Genomic DNA, 12751 nt, shown 5'->3' with positions numbered 1-12751 from the left:
TTTTGTACTAAATAGCAACAATCAAATGTTGATACATCAAGTGCACTCATATGAAAATCCAATCCCCATCTTTTCTTAAGGGGCAAAAATGGAGAAGAATGCTTCTCCTGCCATGAATCACTAATATATTTCCTCCTATATCCATTTCCTCCGACCTCCTATGTGATCCTATTACACTATCCATTTGATATCTCACTAGAATCTCAAACAATACAACCATCTGAATTTGAAATCTTTGTCAAGTGTAACATAGATGACTTGAACATTTGATTAATGTTGTAACGACACAAAACTAAATTATGATGGCATCCCTTTCTTCTTTTAAACAATCATCCTCGGGTTGGTGGCAGAATTCCCTTCGTCATCAACTCACTACTTTTCGCAATGATGTTTATGTCAATTATTCTGATGTTGTTTCTAAGGATACGCAACCAATTATTCCTAGCTAGTAATCTTCTCCTATCTTGGTTGTTGCGGGTCTGTATTTGGGGTCGCTTTCTTCTTTGTCTACTACTTCCCAGTTGCCCTTGGGAAATGCTACATCTAATTTGCCTTCTATTCCGATTATATCTGCTCCTCTTCATTCCAATATAGAATTACTTTCTTATATGCCTTTGGAGGGACTCTCTCCCTCCTCTTTCCCTTTTGGTTTTAAATTTTGACGGTGACCCATCTTGGACAATTGTACATAGCAGGAAAAAGGGTTCCCTTATTCAACAAAATATATACCCTTATTTAACCACAAGAAAAGATTCAATTATGAAATTTACCTCCAAAATAATCTTTTCAAATACTCCCCTTTAATAAATTCTAAAACTCCTTCAATGTGTGTGTGTGTGTGTGTGTTCGTTACACATCTATATTGGTGTATCTTTTATAATGCATAAAAATCACAGTTCAAACCATACACATTTGTCGTCTTATGAATATGTGCCATAACTCCAACTACATGCCCTAGGTAAGTTAATTCTCAATGACAATTAAATATTCAAACAATTCATTTTTCAATAAAAAAAGACATTCTGCTCGTACCTTAATCAGTTTATGTATTTGGTATAAACTTCTGCACTTCACTGGTGTTTAAAATAGAGAGATTAAAGACTAGTGCATTGACTTATTCCATGCCTAAATTTCCTTGTTATACATCAATAATTTCAGGTCTAAAATATCGATCTTTGGCTTCCATATAGGACCAACACATTATTTATAGTGTCTCCTGTCATTACTTCTCTGGGAAAGTGGATTACCTTATACTTTATATTCAAATCGCCTTGGACTTCTTATATCTCCGTCATCAATTAATTCACTATCTTTCTTGCAGATTTTATAATTAAATCAACAGTGGTCTTCCAAATCTATCATGCGGCCAACAACCACCAATTCTTCACCAGTCTAAACTAACCACATGCCGCACATTCCTCCTTCTCTATATCTATTTATTGTAATATCCATGCTATTTCTTCTTCTCCACACGCCTAGGGAAATAAATTCAAAATTTTCTTCTTTGATCATGTACCACGCCTATTCACAAATTTTACACAAGAACCTAATTCACTTCAACATTACCTCTATAAACTTCCATTTCCATTGCAAATATTTATATACCATAATTTAGCTACAACTCACTCATAGGATCAAAACCATTGCATGCTCTAATACCAAGTTAATAATGTTGGAGACAACACAAATAATACCAGATCACAAATTGTTTTTAGAAATAAAAGATATTAATTTATTTTGAATTTTTAAGGATAACTAGTAATGTGTTGTTCCACATTAGGCTTTTTAAAGGCTTATATTTCTCATATAAGCACCTACCAGATCGTAACTTCGCAACTAACCCGCTAACTTACAATTATCTATTTATTCTAAAACCTTACTAAAAAATAACTATTCATTAAGTACTCTAGCAGAAGTAAGCAATATTTAAGAATCGTTTTCTTAAGTCCAACAGAGACTACAAGTGCGAAATTTTTAGTTTCACTTAAATCGTCTTCTCTCTTATTTTTTACTATGAGTTTGCACAATCCTTTCCCTCCTACCAAGTTTGTAGGTTTAATATCAATGTTATAATCTTGTACTTTGACAATCAATTCACTCCTTTCATTGAACCTAATCTCCTATTTAGTAAGAATAATTTTCACTATTCCATCAAGAGCATACACAATTAAATATAATTTTAATATTTAAAATTGAGACTGATTAGTCACCTTTACGGGAAAAAAGGTGTGTTTTCAACCAAATGTACTATTTATAATGGCTTTTTGAAGAAGTTCTCTTGAATCTATTCCCCCATCATTTTTCTAAAGAATTATGATCGGCATGATGTGGTCAGATGCGTGGTGCTTTAAAACAATAAATTTGAATACCATGATGGACTAAAATAGGGGTATTGGCCATGTTACTTTTAAGGCCGTCAAATTCTTTTTTACATAGATAGATCTACTTGAATATGTCATATCCCTTTTAAAACCTGTTTATAATTTTTAGGTCATTCTTTAACTTCATAAAACTTCAAAGGGTGAATTAATTATAGTATCATCAAAAAGGTGACAAGATTATTATAGGGAGATTTTCGTTACAAGAGCATGATCAAAAAGAGGTATTAAGAAATTATAGTAGCTACCTACAAAAATCACTATGAAACCCTCCATTTCAAGCACCCAATAAATAGGAGAGTCTGTGTATAAAACCATAAAATTATAGATGGGAAACCATGAGATAAACCACCCAAAGTGTGATGCCCAAAATCCAAAGCCAAAATTCCAATATGATTTAAGAGGCTATAAATATCATATTCCTTCCCCCTATAATAAGCTCATCATGATCTACTCCCCCACATGGGTGCTTCACTGTCTCCGTTCAAAAATAATTGATTATGCGCTAGAAGCAATCATAAGTTGGTCAAGCGTAACTCACTCTTACAAGGCTATTGTGCATATTAGATGAATTTACATTTCTATTTTGGGAAGCCCGTATTCTAGAGGTCGTAACTTCTTATACAAAAATTTGATTGAGCTATACTTTTTTAAATGATAGAGCTTTGAGGGATATGTGTCTCGTTCATAAGAGAGCTAAGGAAAACCCATCTAGAATTATTTTTAAGTCAAAATATTAAATCTATCGACCGAAATTGAGATTCTATGTTCTCTAACTCAATTTTGTTTTTTGTATTATTAGCATTAGGATGCAAGTTCAAGACACCTTTCCTAAAAAACTTCCACATTTCAAACACCTTGTAAGACAAAAGGCACTACAATCACTATTGACTAATTTTGCTAGGAAAAAATATTCCTCTAGACTAATGTCACCTTCTAAAATTCTCTACGCTCACTACACTTCGCAGCGCATTTGTAACATTTTGAGAAGAGTCAACTTTCTCAACCATCACCCTCTCATGCTCGACTGCCTAATAAAATGGTATTGAACATCAACGTTCTCAATACTCACATGAAAAATTGAGATATTTGTTGGATGTATGCCATAGCCTCTTCAACATCGATCTATAACAGTTCCTTAACTCAGTCCCGCATATGTGCAAAGTTAAATTTTACATTATACTTCTAAACTTACATTACATTAAGTGAGCCAAAAATGAGATTTCAAAACATGTGAGATGGAAAGTTCTAGATTACCAAAGAAAAATTTCTTAAATAAAAACCTAAATGAAAAATGGAAATATCAGTTTAAATAAAGAACTTGGTACCAGACGATGGATCTCCTTGCCCAAGATGTTATTGTGATGTATCAAAAACTTTAAAGGGCTTGCCTAGTTTTTATCCCACGTACAAAATAGGAGATAAGAGCAACTAAAGTAGCAAAGCAAGGGAGACCAAATCATACAAAAATTAAAATTAACTAACTCAAATGATTAAAATAATGAAATAGAAATGAGAAGGTAGAGAAGAGATAATACCTTCGTGAGGCTGAATAACCCCGAATAAAACCTACAATCAGGAAGAGATGAAATGTTGGGGCCCCTTAAGAGATCACAATGAATGGTTGAGCCCCTACTTTAGTTTCTCAACCTCCAAAGGAAGAGATGAAGATTTAAAAAGATGTGTCGTTTTATCCTCTGTGTTTCTAGGAGGTCGAATAATTCATAAAATCCCTGAATTCCAATCCCATGTCCACGGGGAGTCACAAACTAGTGTGTATATGTGTGGTCGAAAAGTTAGTGAAATCCCAAGGTGTCGAGTACAACATAGGATTTAATGCTGATGGATAAAATTACATGAGAAGAATGAGAACTAATCTGTAAAAATAACAAGACCAAATTCACCTCAACTCTTTGGAGAAGCCAAGGCGACCAAGTAGGTTGTAGAGCGTTGCAACGACCTTCAAGAGAGTGTTATAAACGATAGCACATTCGCAAGAAGATTAAAATGCTCAAGATTGTTGCAGTGTGATTTTGATATGAAACATTTAGGGGATGACAAATATATCTTTGACATGGAAATCAATATAGATTGAGTTCAAATTTTATTTTTCTTAGTTATGGTATGCATGTGGAGGCTATTTTGTAGTGGTTATATATGCACGAGTGCAATTTGGTGATTATTCGTTTTCCTATCGATCATAAGTAGTCTTTGAATCAATGTCCTGGGTTAGATAATGATTTTGAGGATATTGATTTTCATATATTTAATATTTACCTCTCTAACATTTTTGTAATGACATACATTGGAAAATGGACACCCATGGGATCTTGGTAGGAATTATTTAGTTATTATTATTTTTTTTATTGGTAAATTATTTGGTTATTATTATTCTCTAGGATACTTTAGATATTGTTAAGAGCATACTTATTTTTATAAAAACAAGTCAGGAATACATCAACGTTGGCATGTTTTCCTTTGTATAGCATATTACAACGATTTGAGTAAGCATACATCTAAACCACAAGTCGCCTTCGGCTAAGCAGCCACGTACAGTGGGATCCAGTCCATAAGGGATTGAACCTGTTGCGAAGGCGGCTCCGGGGATTTCAACCTTGGTGCATGGATTCTATATCACACACCATCGTCCTCACCAATTGAGCTACAACCCTTTGGCATTAAAACCATATTGAATAGGGTAGGTTACATAAATGTGAATGTCAATGCTGGGAGTTATAGCCATTGTTTGTCATAAGATAAATTGGCATTTTTCTTATGAATCGTTTGGGAGATATTTTTGTGAGAGTGGAGCATCTTGTCATAATGGTGGGTGGCTCAGTCGCAAAAAACCTTGATGATGGTGTGATGGTATTAAAGAGTGGTGACTATTGGGGTTGTCTGTTCAGATTATGGGAATTGTTTGTCATCTTTTAAATGATTTAGATTAACTTCCACCCCCTGAAGATAGCATAGAGATTTAAGGCCTTCCCTTTCAAATATATATAAAAGAAAAGAAATCTAATCTTAGATAAAAGAAGAATTATTATTGTTTTGCTAAATTAATCGGCTGTCCAGAACATAAGGCTCCTGTGTTATCTTCTAAACAACTTAAATCGGCTTTAAAGAAAAACGACATTGTCAATAAAAAGTTAAATATTCAAAACGTAGACTGCTTGGTCATTTTTCTAAATAATTTAAATTCACTTACCACTTCGTGAGCCAGATCCAGATGTTCGTGATTGAGACCTAGGAACGAAGGCAAAGGCACGGCCAGTACCATAGCCATCTCACTAGCCAGCATCTCCTGAGCCCACACAAGTTCCGGTTCCAGGGCCAGCAGCGACTTCGTTGCTTACCCAGTTTCTGTTGATCCGATTGGTTAATCAGTCCTATCACCCGCTGTAGTAATCAATTATTCAAAAACCTATTGTCATCTTCAAAACGAGTTAAATTGACTTTATAATTAAAAAATACAAGCAGATCTTCAAAAATCCGAGAATAAACAGTTTCTTTGGAAAAGCTAAATACTCTCCTAATCTCTGTTTCGCTCGCAGTTGTTAAGATACACGTTTTAATTCATTTCATGTTTATATGCAAGACTTATCCGCAGACCAGGCCGATAACGATAAGTCGTCTATCATATTCATTGAATCTGCGGCATCGCAGACCACGTAAGTCGTCTATCGTGTTCATGTTAATTGCTTAGCTCAGTCACATTCCTTCCTGATGTGCATCTATATAAAGAGCTGCGCGCACCACAGCATTGCATAAAAGTAGTAACCAGTAACCAGCAGCCCGTTTCTTCTACTCCTTTTCAAGAGAATTTGTAGTGCAAATTTATAAGGAAAATGGGCGTTCCAGTGATTGACATGAAAAACATAGACGGAGGAGACAGAGAGGTGATCATGGCTGAAATAGCCAAGGCCTGCGAGAGTACTGGTTTCTTTCAGGTGAAAAACACAACTGATCATATTTTCTCATGTGCAAAACTTACTAATTATAGAGAAAACAGAGTTGAAGTGATTTCGTTTTGCGTTTGCAGCTTTTGAACCATGGCATAGAGCATGAACTCATGGACCGTGTAAAGAAAGTTTGCTCGGAGCATTACAAGCTTAACAGAGAGCAGAGCTTCAATGCCTCTTTGCCTGTAAGGTTGTTGAGCAACGCTCTTGACAGCGATAACGCTGATAAGATCGAGAACGTTGATTGGGAAGATGTTATTCAAATACATGAGATGCAGGAGACCAATTCATGGCCTTCCCAACCCAGTGATTTCAAGTACAACTACTCAACTATTTTGTGCACAATTCAAACGTTTCTATAAATATAGAATAGAAAAAATTAATATGAGCATGATCTATATACAAGTGTTTCTGGTTTCTGGATATCGAAAAACTAAATACTAAGACATTATATTGCATTTTTCTCAGGGAAACTATCCAGGAGTTTCGAAACAAGATATTTTCATTGACAGAAAAGCTGTTGGAAGTAATAAGTTTGAATCTGGGGCTAGAGAAAGAGTACCTGAAAGAGGCATTTGCGGGAGGAGAGAAGCCCTTCTTCGGCACCAAAGTGAGCCATTATCCTCCTTGCCCTAGACCGGACCTCATCAAGGGCATCCGTGCACACACAGATGCAGGTGGCCTCATTCTCTTATACCAAGACGATCAAGTGTCCGGTTTGCAGGTCCTCGATGATGGCACTTGGGTTGACGTGCAACCCATTCCATACGCAATAGTTGTTGACATTGGGGACCAGTTGGAAGCCATCACTAACGGCAAATACACCAGCGCATGGCATCGCATTCTACCCACTAAGAATGGCAACCGTTTCTCAGTGGCATCGTTTTATAATCCCTCATATAATGCCAAGGTTTATCCCGCATCTCAACTTACTGCTCAGACCGGTGATGAATTATCGGTTTATCCAGAGTATCCAGAGTATCTGTTTGGAGACTACATGCAGGTTTACAGCCACCAGAAATATGAAGCCAAAGAGCCACGATTCGAAGCTATGAGGATTGTGAATGTAGAATGCCAATAGAATAGAGCTCTATTTACCCCCTCCTCTCCTATTTCTATTTCTGTGGCTACTGTCTTCCATCCATTTTGATATTCCTCGTAATGTATTCCATCCATTTAAGGAATCTTTTCATCCATATATATAAAATTTTATCTATATATATCAAAGTGTTAATTTATATAATTATAAAAGTGTTTCTTATAAAAAGATTCGTATATTGAGTTGTAGTTTGAACTCTTATATTTATCGATGTTTTTCTCTCACATAGAATTATCATAGCTAAGAGTATGTTTAAACATATGTTAGAACATTAAAATAGAAAGCATTCGTAATAATACTAGAATAGTTAACTCGTCTAACCGAACATAAAAGTAATATTATAGGTTTCCAATCATGATGCTTTGTTTATATATCGAAAATTGAGCCTCTCAGTATATTTCAAAGTTGAATATGACTGAAGAATGCAACCTCCCGTTATGTTTTAAATGCAGATATAACTAGCACATATATTCTAAACAAGACATCATTGCCATTAAACGTAACATAACAAAATATGCAAAGACAATTTCACACTAGACATAAGAAATTGAAATGAAACTATTAATTTCTCTACATTCTCAAAAGCTCAAGACCTTCTATTTTTCATGGCTACTTCAATACCTTCTATCATACTCGAGCACTACACTTTTAAGGGAAATATATCTCTTTCTTCCACAATTGCCCACCTACCCTTTATTTTGGGTTTATAAGTGCTTTGGAAACAAAACACAATTAATTCTCTAGTGAACAACACAAGAAACTATTCCATTACAAGCATTCTAGGATAGGAATTTTATAATCAAATACTAACTCTTCTTGTAACTTCAACAAGCATACAGTTGTCGTGAAATTTGGTCAAACGGCTGACATTGTTTGGTTGTAGGCGAGCATTATTTACACCAATTTATGAAGCACATGATGAACGATGTCTGTACATGTCGACTCTCAAATAAAAATGTCTCCTCTTCTACTATTCAGTTGTTTGTACAATCACTACACTAACATGCAAGAACATCTACTATTACGTAAAGATTCTAAATAAGCATGAACATATTTAGTGAGTCAAGTCTATCTTAATCATCAAAATCCATCATCCACGTATAGAGTAATACCAAAACTTAAGGGATATATTCTCTTGATACCTACGGATATAATTATGCCTTAATTTCCAACTTGGATAGTTTCTATTCCTTGTGAATTCCACAACAAAAATTAATTGGTGTACGACTTGATTCTTTATCCTATCTAGTGATCCAACAATATCTTATATAATATAAAATTATTCTAAACATGCCCACGAGAGATAATAATAGATTCGAAGTTTGATCCATCGAATCCATCAGACAATCCTTGAGTTTCTAAGCACAATCACGCATGCCTATTTTCGGTAGCATCTCCCTTACCAATACCACCATCAACCGATTTTCCTATATAAATATTCATATCTGTGTATCATTCCACAAAGAAAAGGCGCATTAATTGAAGGATTCATTACCTTGGTTGGTTCAGTGTACTTCATACATGCCGGCACCCTATTTAGCCATGTCTCAATTTTGGCCTATTTTATGTATGGGTGTATATTTTTCCCTTGTCGTCTCATTATTGATAACCCTTTCGATAGATTTACTATTTTGCATTCTGTCATGTCCTTCATAACGCACCTCAACCTTTCTCTTCTCGAGTTGGGGGCCCCCTTCTGCTCTGCTTTGTTTTTGTTCGTTTTTCTTTTCTTTCTTTGTTTGTGTTGTTGTCTTTTTTTGTCTTGTGTTTTGGAGTCCCGAAACTCCGAGGTCCTGAACTTCTCCTTCGGATCTTCGGACTCCCAGGCTTCCTCTGTGTCCTTGACTATTCTTTCCCTTTGTTTTCTTCGGAATTCCAGGATCTCGGAGTTCCGGGTTTGGAAGAGTTCTTCCATTTCTCGAAACCCCGGAGTACGAGGTTCTCGGGTTTCGCTGTTTGTTTGTTTAGTGTTTGCATTTTTTCGGACATCTGGGTTTTCAAGGTTATGGTGGCCTCTAGCTTCCCCACACCCCAAGATCTCGAAATCCTGGGTTTTCATCCTTCTTCGTTGCTTAGGGATTTCGTGATTTCGGGATCCCAGGAACCTCGGGAACTTAGTTTCCCAAGTTCCTGGTTCCTCGAAATCTAAAGTCATGTGTTTTGTTTGTTCATTGTGCGTCTTTGGTTACCGTGCGTGTGCTTTCGTCTTGGTATCACCGCGTGTTGTCTCTTCAAAAGTGTATCTCAAAAAACTGATCAAATTCCTTTGAGTATGTCAAAATAATTATGTGTTTCTTTATTCATTTGGAGAAATTTAATTTTAATTTGGAAAAATCCAATAGCTCTCATTTCGATGTGATCGTGACAACCCAAATATCACCAAAGACCGTATTTTCTCTCCCTCCCACTCCTCCCACCCACCCCTGCAATGGCATCTACCTATTCCTAATGCCATCTCTTTGTTAATATCATTGACTATCTTTTGAATAATGGTTGTGAGATTCCTGTTGCTTGACCATTACCATGTGCATTCAATCGAATGAATGTATATATGCGATGCTACATATATTAAAATAACTTAATGATACAAATTATCTAATGAATTTGACGCTTCTAAATATTACCAATGTCAAAATAACGGTAACAATTGCATGTGATAATCTTGACAATGACCTTGCAAATGTAGAAAGAACCAAAAATCATTGGGAAGAAGTAGTGCAATGTCCATCGGCTTCAAGAGTCAAAATTTTACAAAGGTACTCAAATGACATTCAAGAAGAAAGACAAACAAGAATACCTGAAAGAGGACAAAACTTAATCAGGTATGGTATAGTACATGACACGACCCATTTTATTGATTGAATAGCATCAAGTATTATCTAATATAAGGAGAGAAAATTTTAGTTCAACGTCAAGATGTCAATAGGTAAGTGATTCCAAAAAATATCAACCGACCTTAAATAGGACCAAGCAAGGATAGTGAAATGTCCCATGGTCATCTCTCAGTTATGTTCTCTTATCCTATAATGACACAAAGTCACTAACTACAAAATCTCTTTTTTCTTATCTCTTCTATTAAAGATTTGTTTAAATTTTCCCTACTATTTTCAACTTGCCTACTATTATTTCCCTTTTCCCTTCCATTTTTTAAAGAATAAGATCCCTTTTGCCTAATTATTCTTTAAATCACTCATCTTTGATAACCTTTTCTATTTGCATTCCAAAAACTTTCAATGGTGTACGAAGCTTACTACCGATCTCATATATACAATTTCAATTTGAAATATTATCGCAACTCTTTTTGGTGTGATTGTGTCTATGCAAAGAACATCAAGGAGCTTGTTTTTCCATTTTTCACTATCGTTGACTATCTTGTGAACAATGGTTGTGAGATTCCTGTTGCTTGACCATGACCTTGTGGTTGTAATCGTATGTATGTAAATATGTGATGATGGATATAATAAAATACCTTAATGCTACATACAATGTCTAATGAATGTGAACTGTTTAAACATTACCACGGTGAAAATGATGATAACAAATGGATGTAATACTCTCGACAATGACCTTTTACATGTAGAAAGAACCAAAAATAATTCAAAAGAACTATTGTAAATTCCATTGTGTTGTAGAGTCAAAACTTTACAATGCTATTTAGAAAAAATGACTTGAGATAAAACTCGAGAATCAAGACAAACACAAATATATAAAAGCGCATAAATCTCAATCGCCTATGGTGTACTACATGACACGACCTATTTTACTATTAGAATACCTTCAAGTATTATCTATTATAAGGGGAGGGAATTTGAGTAACACCAAGATATGTCAATTAATAGATGATTCTAGAAAAATGTTTATGGATTTCGATTTGGACCATGCAAAGATAATCAAACATCCTATGACTACCTCTAAGTTCTCTTCTCTTATCTCGTAATAACACAAAGTCCCTAACTACAAACTCTCTATTCTAATCTCTTCCATTAAACATTTATTTAAAATGTTCTTAATATTTTTAATCTTGTCTACCGCTATTTTCTTTATCTCTTCTTTCCTAGTCAAAGATGTGATCCCTTTTCCCTAATGATTATTCAAATTACTAATCTTTGATGACAGTTGCTATTCGTATTCCAACAAATTTCAATGGTATATGAAGCTTACTACCGGTCTCATAAGCAATTTTAATTTGAAAAACTGTGATCTCTTTCTATTGTGATTGTGTCTACCCCAAGAACATCAAATATCCTTTTTTTTTCCTATTTTTTGTTATTATCATTTACTATCTTGAGCATAATGGTTGTGAGATTTTTGTTTCGTGATCATTACCCTGTGGGTGTAAGCCAATGAATTTAAATATGCAAGGCTACATATAATAATACAAAACATAGATATGTTTGAAGCAGAATTGTTTTTATAATTATCAATTAATATTGTCTAAGTAACCTTGAAAATTATCGGTATCATTTCATCAATGAAATTGCAAAACACTTTAGATGTAGAGTATTTTATATTCAACCACTTTAACACTCATACTTAAGTAATTAGCATCAATCAAAATATGAGTGTGGATAGTATTTGATTGCGGTTTAATTGTAACTATTGTATTTTGGTTCCATTGTTAGAATGCCTCGTCAATTACAAGAAACCTCAAGGGATAGAAAATGGCACTGGGTATATTAATAGTTTTTTGACATATTTTGCATCATGATTTTATTCTAATAAATTCTATTGTTGTTCTCTATTCGCACAATCCAACGAGATTTCATCAATCGCTTGCTTGTACCCTACAATCCACTAGATAACACTTTTTTGTTGATTTTAGCCTATAGTTCTTCTCTCTTTAGCATAGATGTTGAAGACATTCTTTGTGGGTAGGGAAATCTACAATGGCAAAGCCAACACATATAACACCAAATCACACTGTCGTTGTAGAAATAAAAAGATATTAATCTATCTAGGATTCTTTAGCATGTTAATACATGCATGCACGTTAGTCTTTTGAAACCATATATTTCACGTATAACCACCAATGGGAACGTAACTTCCAAAATAACCTACTAACCAATTTTTAATTAATTATTGAAAAATCATACTAAAAAATAATTTGTAATATAATAATACAAAATTATCCCCTATTAGATTTATCCCAGTGAGTTTTGTGCATTGTAAGAGTTTAACACAACCCTTATCGATACTTTGATGAATCACCTTCACGAATAATCCTCACTGACACAGGAAACACGAGACTAGCTCCATGAACGGATCTCCTAATTATAGAACCCACAAACCTCTACACAACATGAAACGGCGTA

General features: G+C 34.7%; 1 protein-coding gene across 1 annotated transcript; it reads left to right on the top strand.

Annotated features, from left to right (window-relative positions):
• The first annotated feature begins 6172 nt into the window (after positions 1–6172).
• On the top strand, positions 6173–7549 carry LOC131057173 (1-aminocyclopropane-1-carboxylate oxidase-like). The gene is made up of 3 exons (XM_057991359.2): positions 6173–6328; positions 6421–6656; positions 6809–7549. The coding sequence occupies exons 1-3, from the start codon at positions 6227–6229 to the stop codon at positions 7419–7421; spliced, it is 951 nt and encodes a 316-aa protein (XP_057847342.1). The 5' UTR covers positions 6173–6226; the 3' UTR covers positions 7422–7549.
• The last annotated feature ends 5202 nt before the right edge of the window (positions 7550–12751 follow it).

This window comes from Cryptomeria japonica, unplaced genomic scaffold, assembly GCF_030272615.1.
Source record: "Cryptomeria japonica unplaced genomic scaffold, Sugi_1.0 HiC_scaffold_288, whole genome shotgun sequence".
In the NCBI taxonomy this organism is placed as follows: domain Eukaryota; kingdom Viridiplantae; phylum Streptophyta; class Pinopsida; order Cupressales; family Cupressaceae; genus Cryptomeria; species Cryptomeria japonica.
This window is presented reverse-complemented; position numbering and strand designations above follow the sequence as displayed.

Coding starts and splice junctions, on each gene's coding strand:
- LOC131057173 (XM_057991359.2), top strand. CDS start 6,227: ATGGGCGTTCCAGTGATTGACATGAAAAACATAGACGGAGGAGACAGA. Junction 6,329..6,420: donor AGAGTACTGGTTTCTTTCAG/GTGAAAAACACA, acceptor TTGCGTTTGCAG/CTTTTGAACCATGGCATAGA. Junction 6,657..6,808: donor TCCCAACCCAGTGATTTCAA/GTACAACTACTC, acceptor CATTTTTCTCAG/GGAAACTATCCAGGAGTTTC.